Consider the following 22,029-nt stretch of genomic DNA (forward strand, 5'->3'; position numbering starts at 1 on the left):
TTGGGAGAGGGACTGGTTGATTCTACTATCTCCCCTCTAAGGCCATAAGTTGAGTTTACTAACACTATCAGTATAATCAGTTTTTATAATAACTGTTTACACATGACCCTAGAGTATGGGACAAGTACTTTTTAGTATAGCAATATTAAGTATTAGTTGGATCCAAATCTATTGTCAGTTGGGAAGATGCAGCTGCTCTTTGGTAACTGGTGAACAAGAACTGGAATGCCAACTTGCTTTTGAACATTGTGGTGCTCTCCTGCCAAAGAAGTGTGTTGGACAATAAATGTAAACCTACATCACTACTTTTCATTTTGGGTAAAGACTACCTTGCCAGGAATGAATAGAGAATCTGCTCATATCCTACCAAGGGCCTCGGGTTAGACACCGGCACCCAAGGATCTAGGGTGAAGTCCTGGTCCCACCAAAATCAGAGACAGAACTCCCATTGACTTCAGTAGGGCCAGGATTTCACCATTATTGCATTAAAGGTCCCTGAAAAGTCTAACTTTAGCTAGTCAGGATAAATTCCTTATTGCCCATCACTAAGTTATCGCCCATCATGTGGCTCAGAGCGGTCTCCTGGCCACACACAGCTGGTATGACTCCAAAGTGAAATATCCCATCAACAAATGAATGAATAAAAAATAAATTGAATGTCATCCAGACATATCTGGCGCTGCTTAGCCACCTCCTCCTGTAGCACTCACCCCTACCACAGATGATTAGAGAGAAGGCAATAGTATGTGAAGACATTAATATTGAGAGTCCTTTTATTAAAGGAAGGGCCATAGGTCTGAACATTCAAGTAGAGGAAGTAACTGAAGGTATGTTTACACTGCTGAGGCTGCACAGATTGATGCAGCGGGATTGACGGAGAAGGCTGTGGAGACCAGCTCATTCAATCCCGGAAGTGCTCTCCGGTTGACGTGATTAATCCATCCTCCCAAAAGGAGTAAGACTGCGTTGACCAGAGGGCATCTCCCGTCAATGCAGCGCAGTGGAGATGCCACAGTACGGCAGCGTAAGTAAATTGACGGGAGATATGCAAGCTACATTAATGCAACATGCGTATCTCCCATCAACCTCCGGCAGCAGTGTAGACCAGGCCTGAAAATATCTATCATCAATGGATCTAGCTTTAAGTAGCCAGGTAAAATATGAGACAATTCCCAAAAATGATCTGCTTGAACCCACCGAGCATTGCCACCACCTGGATCTCAAAAAATAAAAAGTCAATCTCAAGTGAGGCAGAGTTTCTTCTCTTCTGTTCTGGTTGATGTGACTGACATGAAAAGGTGAAAACAACACAGTAATGGCTGAAACTCCCATGAACTACCCCCGCATAACAGGGATCAACAAACCACGTACCCCCTCAGCTCTGCGGGATCATTTCTTACTGCCTTTATAAGAGAACTAACAAAAAGATTCTTGTACTCCACCACAGTATGTGATTTCTTTAGCGGCTGGTCAATAGATTAATAATAATATATGAACGCACCAAAGGATCACATGAAGTTTGGTCTCAATATTAAAGCTCTTTGAGGTTAAAGCAAGTTTTAAAAATAGGCAAGAAGCTTTTTTACAATCCGTTATATTAGGCTCTCATGTTGCCATCACGTCTCAGGAGAGATGAGCCTGAACCAAAACCTCAGATCCATACATCCTGAACACCGGAAGAATTCAGATCCTGATCTCAGAGGCTGAGCCCACACTAAGGAGCCACTACTTGCAGGAAGCTCAGAAATCCCATTTTCACAGCCTATGCAGGGCAGGAAGAGAAGAGGGATAATCTTGTAGTTCAGTCTCAGGATGCAGAGCTAGGGGATTTGGGATTATTTCTGGGTCTGCCACAGACTTCTACGAATGAATGTTAGTTACTCAGCTTCCACAGTAATGATCATAAAAAAAGGATATAAAGCAAAGAATAAAAATCTTTCTACTAAAATATTGACTAGTTTACTTTTATACTGAACAGTATTAAACGAGTTTCATTTATATATGAATGGAATTAGAGCACCTTGATGAATAAAATCCACAGTAATATCCCAGTACCTTTTGATAAACATTTGTTTGTAAAATCACTTATAAATATTGCCCTTTCCTGTGTTGACAATTTCACCCCATTTATCACTGACAGTTCCAATTATTTTTTCAGCTGTGGATCATGCTAATTGTGGAAGCTAATAGATAGGAATGTGAGGTAAAAGTGCCTAATACCTTTAATGTATCTGATGACTTTACCAGGTTTATGGTACTGTATTTACTGTAAACAATAGGTCGTGCTCAGAGAGGTAATGAGGCAAACAGTGAACTATCCTCCATAATTACATCTGTGCAGCTTGTACTGAAGATATCATTCTAACTTCCAAAGTATGATTAGCTGTTTTAATTAGCACTGGTGTCACTGGCCTTGGAGAGAGCATTCAATTTACATTGACAAGTAAATGTAAACCAAGGAGAAACACATCTTTCTGGTTGGCCTGCAATGTATTTTAGTAATAGTTGATTAAGAAAAAGATTGTTATTCTGTTGATTTACCCTTTCAGCAGTCAATGTCTATCAAGCTTTTTTTTTTTTGCAACACCAAAAAGGAATGCAGGGACTGCATGTACATTTAAACATTCTTAAAGAGAAAAGCAATTCCACAAATACAGTAGCTTTGAACAGCCTATATTACAATCACAACAATATGGTCAGTCCCCTTCAAATATTGAAATGCAGGTGGGTCCTCATGTAGAGGTACCATTGTGTGGGATACATGGACTTTATAATAAAATAGCACTGACGTAGTTGTGTTAATAATAGAAATTTGTCCTTTCAAAGCATAAACTAGAAAAATGCACCACAATTTTCCTAAAGTTGGGATCAAGAATTAACTTTGGGGCCTCATTCTACCTGGATCCATGGTGCTACTCACTTCTATCTTGTGTATAGCAGCTATCACGTGTGTGTGTGTGTGAGGATAATAGTTAGTTCTGAAAAACAAGGAGACAGGCATTAGGTATTGGAGGGCAGATTGGAGTCCTCAAAAAGTGAGGCAGTTAGGATGCCACTGGTGAGAAACGCTGGTTTTGTAAATGCTAACAGAGTATGGCTGGATTAATTTCTATACGAGTGTTTTTAGAGTGCCAATCCCAATTCACAGCATGAACTGTTGTTTTATAAAGAACCATGTCAAAATTGACAGTCCCAAAATGCCACCTACAATAAAATTAAACTTAAAAAAAAAAAGCCTCTTTGATCCTGAAACATCTGTCAGCCTCGCAAAGCTGCCACATTGTTAAAATATTAGCTATTCTGCTGGGTGATTAGCCTTAAATCTGGGTCTGTTTTTTATGGCTGTGTATGCAAGTCATGCTGCTGCTCTACTCTGCCATTCTGCATCCTCCTTGTGATGAGGCAGGGTACTGAAGAATCCTTCTATTGGGATTTCCATGATTCAGCATTCCACCTACTAACAACTGATAACTAACAAAAATAAGACCAGTCTTGTGTGGTATCTCAAGGTAAATACACCTCTAAAATGACTGAAATCCCTCCTAACAAATTTGAAAGGCACAGTATGATCTTTATATTATTTTGTTTAATAGATGCACATTCTTTCCATTGTCTGTTCAAATGTAATGTATTAGATTTATGTGCCATAGTAATAGAGATGGACTACTGTTTTTTCCAGTTTAAACAGGCTGATATAAAAGGGTAAAGATAATTGTTTGTCGTTAGTTTTTTAGGGTTTTTTTTGTAATGCACAATACATTTTAATATTGTAAGTTCTGGAATCAAATTAATTACGCAATATTTTCTCTGAGTCATGCTCAAAATGTATATAAAATGATCAGGATTCATGTATCAGTGTTTTAGTAGGTGAGCAAGATTCAGGAAATTAGAAATGGGAAGTTTTACTTGAGGAAAACATTTTCCTAATGTATAAATTGTTAGGCTTATAATTACAAAGATCCTCCTTACAAAATAGTAGCAACAAGTTATTTACATGCACCACACATCACTCCTCTTCTGCACCCCTCAATTCCTACTTAGTGTTTTCTAAATATTCCAAACATGTGGCTGCTTTGCTGACTAGAATTTCTAAAGAGGTTATGATTTAAACATTACTAAGCTTGCCAACCAAATGATTAAAACACTCCCATCCATTGCCACCCTCTTTACTTACTTGAAAAGGGATTTTGTGTTTTCATTTGCATCTTCTGGAGTGTAAAAGCAAGGGCATTTGTAAGAGTTACAGTAAGTGGAGGCAATCACTGTTACTCACTGAAAATTCGTATTTTAACAAAGAAGATTGCTTTTGCATAATTCTCATGCAAAGATATCAAGAAACAAGATGTTACATTTTTATATGAACTTCTATGAACCCATAACAGCACAGGACACTATGCTTTTTTTTCTTTTCTTATTGTTATAATTTTAATTTATATTACATGTAGCCATAATAGAGCTTAACAGTCCCATAATAGAGCTTAACAGTCTCAGAATGGTTAGCTAAACCCTAGCCTGATCTTCAGACCAAACCGTACAACAGATAGAAGTTATTCACTTTACATGTAGTGGTTTACAAGGTTGGGCAGGGAAATGATGTCCTCTGTTATCATATGTGACAGAGTGTTGTGGCCCTATTTGCCTTTCAAGAGCCAGTGTAACTTCAGGTGGTGGTTGAGGGATAGGGACTCTATATTTTTGCATGAGATAAAGCATTCTCTCCCTCCCCCATTGTTAATGTAGTGACTTGGATGGCTAACCCTATACTCCAGACACATAGATGTTCTAATTTGTTTGTACTATTAGGGCAAGGGGCTAATAAACCAATGAAAATTCTTTAAAGTTCTATTAAACGAAGCATGATTATTAGATTTCCATTCATCTATGAATACGAAATCAAAGTATGAAGAAAATACTATTAGTTTTCAAATCTTTTAATTCCATCCTAATCTTGATATAACTGCCTACTTTGGAAACCAAACCAGGAACGTGCAGCTAGCCTGACCAATGCTGTATCTCAATCAGTTGCTTAGCAGCTTTGCTTTGCTTGCATCTTGTATACTCAAACAGTACAAGATAGGATAATGTCGCACTGGAGTCCAAAACTGTCTGAGGAATTATTTTTCTTCCATTGCACTCCTTTGAACATGTTTATGTGTTTACACTTTTTAAGGGGGACCTTCGGTACATGTACCATGTGGTAATGTCACTGTTCTATTTACAATATTTACTTAGTTACATAAGTTTGTCTCCCAGTCTGAGCTCCTAAAATAATTGTATTAATAGGAATTATTTCCATCTGTAGTCCTGCAATAACTTTACAATCTATTTCAAAAATATTTGTGAAATAACAAAATAACCCACTAAGAAAATAAACCAGCTAGAAATACCAACTTAATATTTATGTTATGCACAGATGTGTCATATTATTCCAAATAATTAAACATTTGTTTTGACCCAAAAGTAAATGTTTTGAACTATCTGTATCAAAGTAGTGAAAAGTGTGCTTCCAAAAGATTCAAGTTTACCACTTCAATTCTACTCAGCGTTTATTTTCATTTTTTGATAGTGGAAATCATGTATAAATCAGACAGTACAAGTTCCTCTTGTCTTGCAGTTGCCTACTAAGTATAGATGATGTATCTTTAGTATAAAGTCAGGATAACATGGCATTTAACTATCAACCAATATGCAACTACATTAAAGATACAAACTTTTGTAATATAAATTAATTGCCATTACAAAAAGGCAACTGTAGTAGCTAATAAGGTACAAAAATCTGTAACTTCTATAAATATAGTGAATGCCAGAAACTAAATGAAATAATACAACACAGATTTTTGTACAGCATATTTGAATATGCAAACTAAGACACATGGCACATTATGCAGCAAGAAAGAATATCAAAAACACGAACAGGGATTTCCAAAAGCACTGCAAATTCTGTAAGTACAAGTACAAGACATAACATGGAAGTAACAAGATGACCAGCTCGGAACTGCTAGACAAAGGAGGACAGTTGTAAAACATGAGGCGTCAGACAGAAGCATGTCAAAAACAGCTGTTGTTGGATACTGATTGATAATGTTTTTATTCCGACTAGTGAAACACTGCAGACAGACAGGTCTGAGAAGCTGCCTAGTGTGGGCACATCCACACATACAAACACACACACCCAGAAAGTAATTTAACAGATGGCTAAAGAACATTAAGCCACAATATCTTAAAAAAAAAAAAAAAAAAAAAAAAAAAAGACAATATTCACTCTTTAATGAACTTGCATGGAAAGTAGTTAGTTCCTAGTGACTGAATTTACTTCATCTAAACGACGAATGCACAGGAAGAGAAAACAGAAACTGAGACTGGTTATTTGAATAAAAATTGTGTGGTATTCACAGATTCGGTATTAATATTCAAGAACACTTTAGACAAAAAAGTGTGATATGAACTACTGTGAATTTTTTAATCCCTCCATAAAAAAGGTGAAAATGTTTAAACATTTAAAATCTACAGATCCATTATAATCCATTTGCAAACACAGAACCACAAAAGAACTACATTCAGAGTAATGTTAAGTATCTGTCTTAAATCCTTAAACAGATACTAGGTATTGTTTCAACCTGTAGTATGGTGTGATTACTAGAATATATACATTGAAAATCATTACAAAAAATGTATCATCCTCCAAACAGCTTCTTTTGCAGACACCTAGGAACTTTAAACTGTTTATGTTACCTGAAAGAGTGAATTGGAAGCTCTAAACTAGATCCTAATTCATACTTCGTTCAGATAAAGGGAGCCCACTCAAGGTGCATAGCAGTATCTGAGGAGCAGCTGGGCTGCTTCCTATTCATACAAGGAGAGTTGGGAGCTGGTTTTTGGCTCCTAATTCTGTTTTTCTGTAACACAAACAGTTTAAGTTCCTAGGTATCTGCACAAGAGGTGCCTTGGGGCAGGACAGGGGTAAGAAATACAAAAATTGGGGAAGTGAGGAAGAGAAAAGTGTCAGTGAGTCCAGATGCTCTCTGGGCAGCAGATTCTAGCCCTCTGGCCACTTTCAGCTCTCAGTTTCTATTACACAATTAAATCAGGAGCCACTCCGGAGCCCGTTTAGTTTTGATAATAGAAAGTGAGTTGAAGTAGCAACTATTAGGGCACACACTTGTTTGGAAATGGGCCTCAGGAAAGCAGTTTACAACTGAGGGGAGAAGTGATCCCAATAGTTTAAGAAAATTTGAAAGGTCAAAGTTATAGAAACCAGGTAGTTTAACAAAGAATACGTTACAAATAGAGACACGGCTTTTTATCCACTGCTCCTCACTATTTTCTCTTATCCTCAAACTAGTTACAAACTTTAATAAATTTAAAGAATTGAACTTTCAGAATGAAAAGATATGTTCCATAAAGCCCTGAAAAATTGGTTTAAGAAGATTTTTCAAAACATGAAACACAGAATTAAAATGGATTTCTATACCCTCAATATGCCATTGCAGGATGTGCATGAAGCAGGATAATTGGTGCATGCGGGCAGCTGACTGGACGAGGCCCAACATCCAAGGTGTGCACCAATAATCTACTGATGTCTACATCCTGTTGTGACATCTGGTTTTATTATGAACCAATGACCTGAGAAGCTTATTTGAAAACCAAACTGATTTATATAATTTTAAAACTGCCAACTGGCATGCAAACCCTGCAAACCTGGGGTGGATGGGGCAAAGGGGTGAAATAGTATTACATTCCTAGAACTAAATACTGTTTTTCCAAATTTGTTCAAAACTTTGGTTCTGATGAATAAACTTTTTACTAACATTCAGTCCACAGCAAATTTCTGAAGGCATGTTATAAAGGGCTGAAAATAGGAGTTTATAACAGAAATACTGGAAGATCCTTAACTATAGTATGGAGGCAGGAGCACAGTCGTGATGATAATATTTTGAGTGAATGATATAGAAGATCCCTTATTTCAGATGTCAAACGCCATACTATTTATAAAGCATGCATCCACATCTGAGTTAAAATACATATACTCTTGCTGCTCTTTAACCATAGTCTCTTAAAAAGACAAGTAATTTTTAAATTTTATCCAAACTATTTCATTTATTTTAAAAGTATTGTCTACATAGGTTGTAGCTGCAGTTTTATGCAAGCTATTTTTTAGATTCAAGACAATCCATAGCGTGGATACGTGCACACGCTGTGTTTGTGCCTTAATTTCCCCTTCAGGAAACTCCCACTAACTTGACTGCTTGTGTCTTTGAAAGGGTTAAGAATTCCAATTTAAAATAGTAGCCAACCAGCAAGGTACTTGTATTTTCGTTCAGTAAGATTTCAGACTAGACTTTGCATTAAGACATGTCCTCGTTCGTAAGATGATTTACTGGTGCTCTCAGTGGCCATCCTTTCCAGATAATTTGTTTGCTACCCCACAGACTAACACACAAAGTAATGTCTGCAAATTCTTAAGACACAATTACTTTTCAGAAAACGTAGTTGGTGGTATTTTTTCATCCTTTGACTTTGTGTATGCAGAATTCTATATCAAGGGGTTTTTATGATCATGCAGGAAGAAAACATGCAGTGAGCAGAATTAGTGGTAAACAAAGAGTAACTCCCTATATTTCAGTAGTGTAGACAACTTAACTGGAATAATCATGTACCCAATTTACAGAGCATTTATTTTAATAAACAGATCTTCTGCACTAAAATGAAAGTTTATATTTAGTGTAAGCCATAACGCAGTCTTGATGCCAAATCATAATTAAGCTGTGAGCAGAATAAACAATGATGATGATTGGAGAACCAGTCCTCTTTTCTATCTCTTCACATTCTTGAAGGCTCAAGCTCTCTCTCTTCTAGCAAATTGATCAGAAGGGTGAAGCTGTCTTTTACTGCTTCCATATCATCCAGGGAGCACGGTTTAAGAATCCAGCGCTTTCCTCGTGCAAGTGGTTCAAGTTCAAAATATTTTTTGATCTATTTTTAAAAATAGCACAAAAGAGGAAAAATTAATAATATTTCTTTCATGTTACATCCGGTTTCTTAGAATATATAATGTGGGGAAAAAAACCCAAAACCTAAGACACTCATTTTTTTGAATCACGTCCACAGCTGTTCTTTATGATACAGGTTATATGTTGTGACCAGAAAGTGTTTTCTTCAGGGGTGAGTGACCTGCTTTGCGAGCCACTCTTTTACCACTACATTTAGCAGCATAGGAGGTCAGAGAGAATTATATGTACTTAAGGCACAGAGTAAAGTATATTTAGCAAGTGTTCAAAAAAGTCAGAAAAATAACACAGCAAGCAATTTTATAAACAGTTGGACTTGTACTTTAAAATCAACCTCATGACATGCTGCACCATACTGTTATTGGTAAACATCTGTAACTATCTGATCAACCAAAATATATAACACACACAAATTTAACTGTCAAAAAATTCCCCAAATTTATGTACTTGATTCAATGGTAAATTGCAGTAGAGGTTTCCTGGGATCCTCAAACAAAAGAATGCTAGATGCAAATGTCTTACACAACTAGATGGCTCATTTGTAGTTATACAGAGAAGGCTAAGATATTAATGTGATCAAGGTAGTATTAAGTATGAGAGATGCTGTCCTTCTGTTCAGCACCTAGTATATTCTAGGGACAATAAAATAAATAATAATTAATACTAATATCAATATTAGTATTATTAATATAGAATAGTGGTTTTCAACCTGTGGTCCGCAGACTCCTGGGGATCCACAGATTATGTCTAAGATTTCCAAAGAGGTCCACACCTCCATTCCAAAATTTTTAGGGGTCCGCAAATGAAGAAAGATTGAAAACCACTGGGGTATTGAATAATACCTTTTAAGCTGTGAACCTTTTTGACTAAATTAAATCTCATTGTGGTATTTCTATACTAGTCATGCAGCAAAGAGACATGAAAAAATACAATACAACTTTTAATGACAAATTTTAAGAGTATCAACATACTTGAAAGAAAATATTTGGGAAGATGTTGCCCAAAAGCAGAAAACATTTATAGACAAGCAAGGAAACCTGTGTATGTTGGCTGTTCTTCCCAAACTCACTGAGAGGCTTTTACTTCTTTTAAACACAATAGTCTCATCGTGGTTTAAATAACGTATGAAGAAAAAAAATGGTTCAGTTAATTCCGTGGTCTTTTTAAGAAAGAAAATAAGTACAATAGGTGGTGTTTTTCAGACTATTTTGATCAATGGATTTCATTAAGCTGTGTTTGTCAAGGAAAATTCCAACATACTTTTTCCGTAGTCAATATCTGATCCAGAAAACCTACTAATGTCTGACACGTCAAATGGAATTTTATCTTGTATAACTGTAATTACATGTATCAATGTTTGCTATTAACAACAAACCAACTGAAATATTTAGCTCTTACAAAGTTTAGTTTGAACATTCTTGTACCGAGGAATGTGTCTGCAAGAAATATTAACTTTCCACTCTCATAAGACAGCTATAACCATGCACAATGATAGTAATCATTATTTTTATTTGTATTGTGGTAGTAACCAGAGGCTCCAGTCAGAGATCAGAAGCTCAATAGCACTAGGCTCTGTATTCGTAAAGTAAATATTCTGAAGACTAAACAAGCTTTACACTCTCCTTGCTTCTCTTCAAAATGTCCTACAACTGTTTTTGTTTACCTGGCAATCTAACTGAATAAAAGAAGCCTGTAGCAATTTTATTAATTGACATACATCTGAATTTAATTACTATTGTAGCAGTATACTTAGATGAAGTACTAGACTGAAGTTTATATTAGAAATATTACAGCAAAGGTAGGAGAGATTATTTACTTACAGTTATCTATAAAGGTAACTATGATCAAGATCCCTAGCAATGCATTTATCAGAAAAATTGATATTTCTACCTAAATAAATAACTGGACACAGCTGCCTCACTCAATTCAGAAATAGCCAAACCTAGATTTGTTAAACAATGCAGGGTCAGATTGGTAACAACATAGAAATATGTGTAAAATCAGGGGTAGATAAAGTGTAGGAATACTTACCTATAAACAGATGTTACTAAACCATCATTTACTGTGCTTTTCCCTTAGTGTAAAATGTTATTAAAATTATTGATAGTATAAGTTTAAAATTTGCAACAACATTGTGAAAACTGGAAAATTGTCTAAAATCTTGAGAAAATTCAGAACTGAATTTTTAATAATATTAGGATACCAATTTCATAGCAATATTATTAAATCTACAAGTCAATGTGGTAAATCACTAGAATATACAGTAACCTAGTGAAGGTATACATGTTGAAGTTTTTCATATAGTAGAAACTATACTAAAAGTCAACTTAGGTTAATGTGGAACTGAAGGATGAGAGTAAAAGGGTTTAAGAGTGTCGCAGTTTGTTTCAGTAACTGAACTCATTGAATGCTAAGTATGGGGATGAAGTGAAAGCTGTACAAAAACATTACAAATCAAGGTTTCACTATAGCCACTTGATAAAAGGAGTTTGCTGGTGTTAAGCTGACAAATATGGCTGTGTAATTTGAGATTTTTCAGACCTCTAACCTACAGAATGCCTACCATACACCCCCTACTGGTAGACCACTGCCATCTGCCCCAATGATTACAGAAAAGTCTTCATTTACAATCCTATTTATACTAGATGCTTGAAATGAGGCCAACCCAGGCTGATTATCAAAAGATAACTGCATTTTAATTATGGAGTCCTTGAGCTTAAGCTTTAAAATGTACAATATATGAAAATGCACATGTAAAAGAAATAACGGCACCAAGCACCCTAGCACTTTAGTCTTCATGCAACTTAGAGCAAAAGTAACGCTACTTACCAGGTCACTGTTGTCAAGATGTATAAAAGGATTTTAGGCTACATTTCAGTGACAGCATGTTCCAAAACAAAGTCAATAATTGAGTAATAGAACAGTGCAAAATTTCCTTTCATAAATTGGTATAGGAAAATTATTTTTTTGACAAAAATATAAAATCCCATTCTTCGCTATATATTTTATTTCCATACCAAGAAATGAAAAAAACAGTAATTAAATCAACAATCTGGCATAAACATTCTGTTTCTGTGAGGCTGATAAATGTTCCAAAATATCCATAGCCAGAGACCCGAAATCTTGGTGACTGCTGAAAGAAGAGGAAGCGGATCATTATGCAGTAGCTTCTGGAGTAGGAATCTGGTGATGACACAGCTGTTTGGCATACCCATAGGAGTGCAGCTATTTTCAGGATGGTGATCTTCAGCGAACAGAACAATTTATTCTATGTTACTGCATTCTCTAATTTACACTTCACACTGCAGGGGATGAACCACAATAAATCCAGAGCTTTGGGAACTGTTTCCATTCTTTTGACGCTTCAGGAAATTAGTTTACATAAACAAACAGGCACTGTGGTTTAACTATGTTTGTACAGTGCCTAGCACTACTGAGTCCTAAACTCAGATGCGGTCTGTAGGTGCTACTGTAACACAAATCATAAACAATTACATAGTGCGAATTTCACTACAAGACTGAACAGCTCTCTCAGGTGAGTCTGTAGTGAATGTTAGTTACTGTACTGCCTGTAGAACTAATGCACCCTTAGAAACATATTAGATTTCAAGTATCAAGTATTAGACGGTAAAAAGCCCAAACATTGTAAAGCTGATTATTAGCAGTGACTAATGCCAAAGACATTCAGAACCCTTAAAATCACACATTTTTTTCTTTATATTGCGGAACCTCATAATACATGTGAACTTTTTTTGAAACAGCTAAGCAATAACACATGCCTAAGAGACACAATGCACTCAGATGCAAACTACTTAATGTGTGTCCTAGGAGAGTTTATTTACTTATTATAGATATAAAAATATATGGCTTAAATTAGTATCTTATTGCATATATCCATTTAAGAAATTTAGGCTTCACAGTGTTCGCAAAAATAATTGTGCAGGAAAGCTACTAAAAATACAACTTTTACTAATTTCACCATTTGATTTATTTGGCTTGATTATCATCAGGTTTGACAGAACATTGGAAACAAACATTGGCTTTTTAAAACTCAAATCTCTCTTACTTAAGATGCCCCAAATGGATTATATTTGACTTTCAATTTGTGTTTTTAGGCAGATCGTTGGTGTTTCATGGCTTGCTCTCTTACAATGTGAAAGTTAAATACAAAGTAGTGTGTCTATTTTAAGCAGGAAAAAAAATTCTAGTTTTAAATTTCAACTTTGGCTTTAGCTATTAATAAAAATCTAACCCCAAGAATACTACTTATAAGTATGTTTACCTAGTAAATACACCTGATGTGTAGAGTGTCAATTTAAAATAACCTTTAATTATGCAGAAGTCCAGAGACCAATCTGTGATGGAATACACCCCATATGCACACCCTACACACTATTGTAATAATCTTTGTAAAAAGTATGCCTTTTAATGTATCATTTGCAAACTCATAATTTGTTGATCAGTATCATCCTGGTAAAATGTGTGTGGCAACATTATGTGTGTGGCAAAATTATAAGGTTCCCGGCTGTATGATGTTGTTAACACATGTTCCAAACCCCACAGCCCTGCCCAGGCTGAAGTCAGGTCTGTCCTAAACAAAGGAAGGAATGAGAGTTCTGTGGCACTTTAAAGACTAACAGGAAGGAATGTATGTTTGCCTTAATTTGCATTTAAGCAGTAAACAGAGTCATCAAACAGGGAGGGACAACAGAGGAAGTTCAAACAGGTGAAAAAAACCAGCAGGGAATCTCCTTCCATACAGATTCTGTCTTCTTGGTCTCAGCTAGAAATATTTTTCAAGAGGGAGACTGAAACTATAAAAGGAGGAACAAACACCCCACGGTATCCCTCTCTATCTCCCTGCCCATCACATTCACTCCACCTGAAGAGATAAAGGAAGCAGCCATTGGATTCTGGGGAAGGGGTCTTGACCTAGCGAGTCAGGTCAGTAAGACTGCTGAAAGCATGTGAGAAAACTTTGCTTTGAATTTAATGTATTTTGTTAAGTTAGGCACCAGTAAACATTTTCTCTTTATTTTTCTTGTAACCATTTCTGACTTTTATGCCTCATTAACTGTACTCACTAAAGTCTATCTCTTTGTAGTTAATAAACTTGTTTTATTGTTTATCTAATCCAGTGTGTTCAAGTTGAAGTGTCTGGATAGCTCCATTTACGGGTAACAAGTTGTGTGCATATTATTTTCTTAAATGTCCCTTAATGGACTCAATGTATTTATGCTGTCCTGGAGAGAGCTTGGCAGTACAGGACATGCATTTCTGGGGGAAGATCTGGCACTTGGGGTGGGTTGGGGTCACCCTACAAGCATAACCAAGACAGTAAGAGTCAAGGTGTGGCACACAGACATAGCTGGGAGTGACTTACATGCTGAAGGTCATTTGTGAGCAGTCAGTCCAGGGTGGAGGCTACAGCAGCAAGGCATTGAAAAAGGGTACCCCAAGTTACAGGGCAGGGGTGACATAGCTACTTATTAGTCTGGATTGTACCCTGGTATGTCACACAATCCCTATTATAAGATCCATTGTGCAGTCACATGTCCAGAATAAAGCTTTCAGTTCTGAAAGTTTAGTTGTGTATAATTGTGTTTTTAAATAGCTGTAGATACAGAAAAACCGCTGCATTTGTCTGCACCTATCTAGAGTCAGAATAAATAGCATTCATACACAGGGTGCTCATGCTCAAAAGCCGCAAAATACTGTATGGACTTGTATCTGACCTAAGAATAGAGTTCCTAAAAGTCCTGTGGATTCCCGTTTTTATAGTACATAAACTGATCTGAGCAACTACCTAACGTAAGTACAAGACAACGTTTTACTTATCACCTATTTGAATTATGTATGCATCATAAAAAACTGTCACAAAGAAGTGTCACTTGGATTTTGTGCAGTATTTGTGTAGTTACTGAAGTTAACAATTCTGTGTACTCATGCAGCTGTAACAAATGCTCACTCATTGTGGCTCTCTGTCCCCCTCAAGTGCTTGGACCAGAAAAAACGTTTGAGTTTGTGATAGCCTTTCAGCTAATATTCAGACAGGAGAGGGTCATCTGAGCCTTGCTGTTGACAAACTACACAGGGGTATTGCATGTTACAAAGAAATTAGCATTAATTTTCTGAAAGAAAGGAAAAACAAAATAGGCATTTATCAAATAGTTTGATTTCAGGAAGATGGGAAATTAGTGGAGAAAGTCCCTTAAAAACTCCCTACAGCATTAGGATATCATAGGCTGATAGAAAGCAACCTCTTTCTTCTTCATCTGAAACAGTTTCATCAATGTTTTTCTCTCTCTGTCAAGGCACTTTGAAGACAATATAGCTGCTTGAAAGGAAATTAATTAAAAGTACTGCAGACATCAACATTTGAAGATACTGAGACAAGATGAACCCCAATGGCCAGTGAATTTTACTCAGCCCACATGTTCTTTTCCTAGCATCTTCCTTCCTCGTGACTTATCCAAAAAATATCCTGGCTAATGGCAACTAATGGCATGATGAAGCTATAACCATTTCTTCCACATTACTTTTCCTTTTTTTGTGCACAATATAAATCCAAACCCTACACATTTACAAATTAAATATATATAAGTTGAATTTTTGCTTAAAATAGAAATTACCTACAATTAGATAGCTGACTAGTGCTTATAAATGACAAATGTCAAAAAGGCTATAGTATGTAATTAGTGTCTGAGAATGTACTAAAAAGGTAACCCCTTCTAGTAGTTCTTGATAACATACTTTTAAATATGACTAGCTAAAAAGATTGCACCTTGGTACAGAATAGAGTTAGTTAAGAAATGTTCTGTACACTGAAGGAAGTTAATGAGTTTAAGTCCCAAACTCACATATCAGAGGCAACCAATTATCGTGTCTGAAACTCAGGCTTGTAAAACTATCAGTTACTTGTAAAATGGTCTGCTACACACAAGTAAGATGTTGTTTAAATGACCTAATTGACTAGATGCATTCACCATGAAATTGATTCTTTTAAAGCATTATTTTTAAACTTGATACAAGTTAACTGCATCAACTGAAAATGGGAAAAAAATCTGGCATTATAAAGTGTAGGTTTCAGGTATGAGTTCAGTATTTTATGAGGTCGAGGGTTACTTGAATGAGAAACTCATCAAGTACAGACAGTCAGGTCTAGGGCAGTAACCAAAAAGGTTTAAAACAATTAGACTATCCTGCCATTTCTATGCCAAATATATATGGCGTAAGATCCAGTGCTATTCTGTCACAGCTTGTGCAGCTGTAAAGCAGCACAAAGGAGGTAAGCCACTGACTGGATGAAACATTTTTAGCAAGAGAGAAAGATCAGAATAAACCTTAGAGTTCTTATTTTATTAAAGCTTGTGAAGTAGCACCATGTCAGTGATATTGTGCCTGGCTCTTTGAAGATCAGCATTTTAAGCTTTTTTAATAATTGAAATGTCCTTTTATTCACATTTTAAATTTAACTTAAATTACTAATGACTAAATTGGACAGGGTACCATATATCCATTCAGATCTATTGGCCTAGGACCATAGATTAACGTTTACAGATTAATTTTTTACGTTAAAGTCAATTTGCTGGCTACTGAATAACAGTACACAATTTACAGGGTGTCTAAATACTACCTACACATTGCTATTAATTCACTGATACAGTAGTTCAGGCAATGTAACTCCATAAGCTAAAAAAATTGACTTGGTATTAGTTTAATTCTTCATTTTAAATTTACTTGTTCTTTATAATAAGGAAATATTTCCGATTGTCTATGAAAAAAGGAAACTACCTAATTTAAAGAATAGATAAAGAATGGCAGTAATTTTGAAAAAATTAATAAATGGATACAACAAATGTGCTTTATACCTTGGCCCAGAGGTACTGGACTAATATACCATGATAGCAACTGCAAAATTCTGGTTTGAGAGGAGATTCAAATTCTCAGATTCCATGCGGAAGAACTGCATGCTGTGCCCCAGTATGCTCAGCACCCATCCAAGAGCACCAGCCACACTGTTTTTATAAGACCAGATGTAGGCAGTCATAGAAATTACAGTGTCATCATCTTGTCCTTCAGACTACATGCAATGTGCCACAGTGGAAGGAATCTGAAAGAGGAAGTCAGAGTCATGGAGATTAAGGCCAGAAGGAACCGCTAGGTCATCCAGTCTGACCTCCTGTATCTCTCAGGCCACCAACACCACCTGGCACCCACACACTAAAGCCAACAACTGAAATGAGACTAACGTATTACAGACTACAGGAGACTAGACTATTATGTGCCACAGGCAGAGAACAGGAGGGACCGAGGTGCACTAGCGTTTGAGGGTCCTGCAATAGCAGGTAAATGATTGATATACACCCAGATACAGACCCACACGCTGCAGAGGAAAACAAAAAACCCCAAGGTCACTGCCAATTTGACCTGGGGAAAAATTCCTTCTCAGTGCCACATAGACCCTGGGCACATGAGCAAGAACCAGCCCTAAACACCTGACAGAGAGAGTATGTTTAGAGCCACCTCAGAGCACTGGCCCTCCCTGCCCAATGTCTCATCTCCAGCCATGGCCATCCCTGATGCTTCAGAGGAAGGAGATTAAATAAACCCTTCAAGAATACAGTATAGAGGGGAAAAAGAATTCCTTCTTGACCACGATATTCCAGATGCAGTCTTACCAGTGCCTTGTACATTGGCATTAATACTTCTCTCTCTACTGGAAATGCCTCGCCTAGTACATCCTATGATCGTATTTGCCTTTTTCACACTGCATCACATTGGAGGCTCAGGGTCATCCTGTGATCAACCCACTCACCCAGGTCTTTCGCCTCTGTTGCTTCCAACTGATGAATCCATAGTTTGCAGCAGAAATTCTTCTTATTAGACCCTAAGTGCATGACCTTGCATTCGTACTATTGACTTTCATCCCATTTCTGTCACTCCAATTTTCAAGGTCATCCAGATCTTGCTGTATAATATTCTGATCCTCCTCTGTATTGACGCTGTCTCCCAACTTTGTATCATTAGCAAATTTGATTAGCACACTCCTACTTTTTATGCCAAGGTTACTAATACAAAATATTGTAAATTGATCAGCAAGGAAATGGGTTTAGCTTGACTTTAATGTATTAAAACATGGTGCTTCTAATCATGTCTTGGAACTGGCGGCATGTTAAAAGATAAAAATTCTAGAGCAGCTGGCAGTACGGCAGCAGCCGGAAGGTCTGCCAAGTGAAAAGTAAAAGTTTGAAAATGGACTTTAAGGTTCCAGACATCAAGGTGCTCGAGGCGGAGCACACCGAGCAGTCAAAGACGGACGTTTGCCTCAGAAAAAGAAAAAAAATCAACAGTTAATTTACTCTCTTGGTAAAAGTTAAAATGGATTAATTGTGGCATCCAGCAAAAGCAGGGTATCAACTGGGTTTAGGTTAAAAGTAGACAGGATGAACAAGTGCAACTGGGCCTTCTTTATCAAGGTCCCTACCACTGACCACACTGGTTTGTAGCATGACTGGGTCTTCATCTTTGAAGCTGTGCTTGGATGAAGGTAGGCCTGTTTATTTTATACAAACATGTATGCAATGAAATAACCCTTCTGGTGCAAGCTACATATTTCACTTATATTCTGCTTCAGTAAATGAAAGGGTCACAGTATTTTTAAAACATTAAACCCCCATTCTTCTCAGGCTTAGCTAAACCTTATATAAGAGAGCTAATGAAATTATTTGTTGCAAATATATTATTATCCTGCCAATGTAGCCTGTTATTGTGCTCACAGATCATTTACACACCAATCTTGAAGTCTGTAAATATACACAAGCGGTTAGCTCATGTAACTAATTTTCTAACCTAAAGGGTGATTATAAACTTGTTCATTTCAACAATTTGCTATTCATTATTCATAGTGTGTGACGGATCAGTTAAATCACTTGTTTCTGTTCCTTTACTGGATGACATTTAAAACAGGAGAGCAATGAACAGAAAGCTAAGCAAATATCCTTGTTCACATAAGTTCCTTTGTTCTCTCTGTTCCTGTCACTATTACCACTTGGAAAAGAAGGTAATTTCATTGTCAATTAAGGAACTCTTTAGTGTATGTTGTAAGAGTCCAGTGAGATGTATGACTGTGTCATAGCTCTATTGGATACTTCAGCTACATTTAAATTGATATTCCACAGAAGAGAAGTTGACAGTGGCACCATCATAAAAACTTCCAAGAGAGAGCAAGAAGATTTGATCTGTTAACATTACAACCAGACAACTTCAGTCATATTAAGACTTCCTAGCTACTCAAAAGGCTGAGAAGCTTTAAAGATTCTGGGTTTTTCTGAATGGTTCATTTACCTGGCAGTCATCCTAAGTTAGTGGAAAAATTTATAAATTCAGCATTTTAAAAATAGAACCACGAGGAGTGTTAGAATAATTTTTATAGTGGGGATGCTCAAAGCCATTGAACCAAACTGTAAACCCTGTATATGATGGAAACCACTTCAAGCCAGCAGGTGGTGCAGCAGAAACTCAGCATCCCTAGTTCCAGCACATTTGAGAACCCCTTAAAAATTATTTTTATGTGAACATATCAACTTATATTTAACATGTATATACTGTATTTTACACAATTGTTGCTTTCCTGGAAATTAGGTTTAAATTTACTCATTGTCGCCACCTTGTGTAAATTCATTAAAACTGTAAATGAAAGTTAATCAGTAACTAGAAGAGGAAAGAGGAGGGACAAAAGAGACGAGCATAAAGGATAAAATGTGTGTTCGCATACATACAATGCAGCCAGCTCTGCGATTTTTTCTTGTGTGCATTTTTTCTGGAATGGAAAATTTGCTATCTGATGGGATTGATTCTTCTCCTCGACAGAGTATTTGGAGCTGTAGCTCTTTCCCAGTAAATACCAAGGTCAGTTCAGACTCCTCTGTGGCACTCTGGGCTTGGTCATTCCCTTTCTGCCCTTACTCCAGGATGTATACTTCCAAATTTGTATGAAGTGCAAGATTAAATATAAATTTCTCAATGTTCATATAAAACTTGTTAACTAATGTATTAACTACATAGGTGGACCCTGAAGAAGCAAACATATAGATACCAAACATTGTATCTCTGTTAGGGCAGACTATGGGAGAGATCAGTCCCAAAATGGAAGAGGGAAGGATGGTTCAGTAGTTAGAGTGTTAGTGGAGGCCATAGCGGAGTTCAATTCTCTGCTCTGCTACAAATTCCTTGTGCAACTCTGGGAAAAATCACTTAGCCTCTCTGTGCCCCCATCTGTAAACTGTGGACAATAGCACTGCCTTACATCACAGGGATTTGTGACGATAAATACATTAAGGATTGTGAGGTGCTCAGACACTGAGTACCTAGAATTGTGCTTGCTAAATTGTCTTGTTAGTTTATACAGCAGGTGTGCTCTCTTGGAGAGGGGGAGTACAGGGTCATCATTTGATTATTTTTGTAGATTTAACATGGAAAATAGTTTAATTAATAAATTAATCATAAAATTTTCAATAAAATAGTATCAATATTATAAATATTGAAAATAGTTTCAATTGTTACATTCTTATACAATTCAATGAATAAGTAAAAAACAGGACTAAATGCCAACTGCTGAAGACAGTGTACAACCTACAAGAGACTTGAAGCTACAGAAGAAAACATTTAATTTTCTTTTAACTCAAACTGCAGCAGTACAACAGGCTTACCAGAAGGCCATGCAGTCTATTCCTCTTTAGTAAGTTAACATCATTTGATTTTTCTTATTTTACTTCCATCTGTATAATTAATAATAATTGTATAAATAATAATATAATAAATGTATAATAATAATAATCATCTTCTAATTTTCATCAACCAATCAATTAAAGTTTATTGGAAGGAGTACATTCTGTATGACAAGAAATCCATTACATCATCAGGCATTTCTCTTGCCATTTGTTAGACTAGGGTAAATATTGTTTTTCTTTAGAACTGTAGACAAGAAAAGCTGTCCCTTTGGAAAACTACTAAGAGGCTGTTATCTAGAATGAGTCTGCAAATAAGCAGATGGGAAAAAGTCTGGACGGTGGTATTTTCCCATGACATTTTCAAAGGTGCAGTTCATTAAGCAACTCTATGGTAATAGTGCCACTGCTAAAGGAGACCATCATCTGATCAAACAGGTCAAACAGAAAATTATCTGGACTGTAGCAATCATTTGACCTTATACATACTGCTTATGTTGACCCTACTTAGAATTAAGGATATAGGGGTAGTTTTTCAAGGCACAAGAGACAGTTAAGCAGGCACCTAATTTCCAGTGACTTGCAATGGGAGTTAGGCACTTAATGGCCATTTGATAACTTTGAAAATCTCCCCCAAAATCATGTAGTGGAGGTGCTTCTAATTACAGAGTGGCTGTCCTTCCTCTCCTGTTGGAGTGCCCCACAAAGAGAGGGGTGTTTATGTACGCATGCAAGAAAATCAAAATATCTCCACATTCTCACTCTTTCACTCAATTCCCTGCTAATTTATTTTCAAGACTTCTATTCTGGTGGCCAGGAAGTTCACTCTTCAATCCTAAACCAAATACCCTAATTCTCACAGAACTGAAGACTGGTGTAAGAATGAGTTAGCTGACTACCCTGTAAAGAACAATCAATGCAGTGTAAGTAGACAGATTACACAAGTAGTAATAAACTGCAATAATTTGGAAATATGACCAGTATTGGACTTTTTGAACTAATTTCTCACATGGTTTTAGATTTATCTGGTATATAATCTGTTACACATTTCTTATATACCGGTTCTGAATACAGTGCCCCTTTCTTATCTAGGCCCCTTACCATAGACAACATTCCTTACTCTTCGATATATGTTTCAATATACAAACTCGATTATATGGATTTATGTAAAATAGTACACCCACAAAAAACTTACATGAATGCTGTTTGGTGAGAGGCATTCTTATTCTTCTGGATAAGCTTGTGCTGTAGAAAGAGCTGCAACGTGGTAGGCAAATTTTGTTCGATTACCC

General features: G+C 36.5%; 1 protein-coding gene across 3 annotated transcripts in view; it reads right to left on the reverse strand.

Moving 5' to 3' along the window:
- ARL15 (ADP ribosylation factor like GTPase 15) overlaps nt 1–22,029 on the reverse strand; it is a 287,229-nt gene that overhangs the window by 23,742 nt on the left and 241,458 nt on the right. For 2 of the 3 annotated variants that reach the window (XM_067545615.1, XM_067545617.1), the window contains one exon: nt 5,529–8,973. The exons of the other annotated variant lie outside the window; for it this stretch is intronic. In XM_067545615.1, coding sequence (XP_067401716.1) covers nt 8,821–8,973 — 153 coding nt within the window. In that variant the 3' untranslated portion in view covers nt 5,529–8,820. Of the gene's footprint in view, nt 1–5,528; nt 8,974–22,029 lie in introns of those variants that run through there. 3 annotated transcript variants of the gene reach the window in all.

Source organism: Emydura macquarii, unplaced genomic scaffold (assembly GCF_026122565.2).
Source record: "Emydura macquarii macquarii isolate MOO-44397 ecotype Brisbane River unplaced genomic scaffold, CSIRO-AGI_Emac_v2 contig_1045, whole genome shotgun sequence".
Taxonomy (NCBI): Eukaryota; Metazoa; Chordata; order Testudines; family Chelidae; genus Emydura; species Emydura macquarii.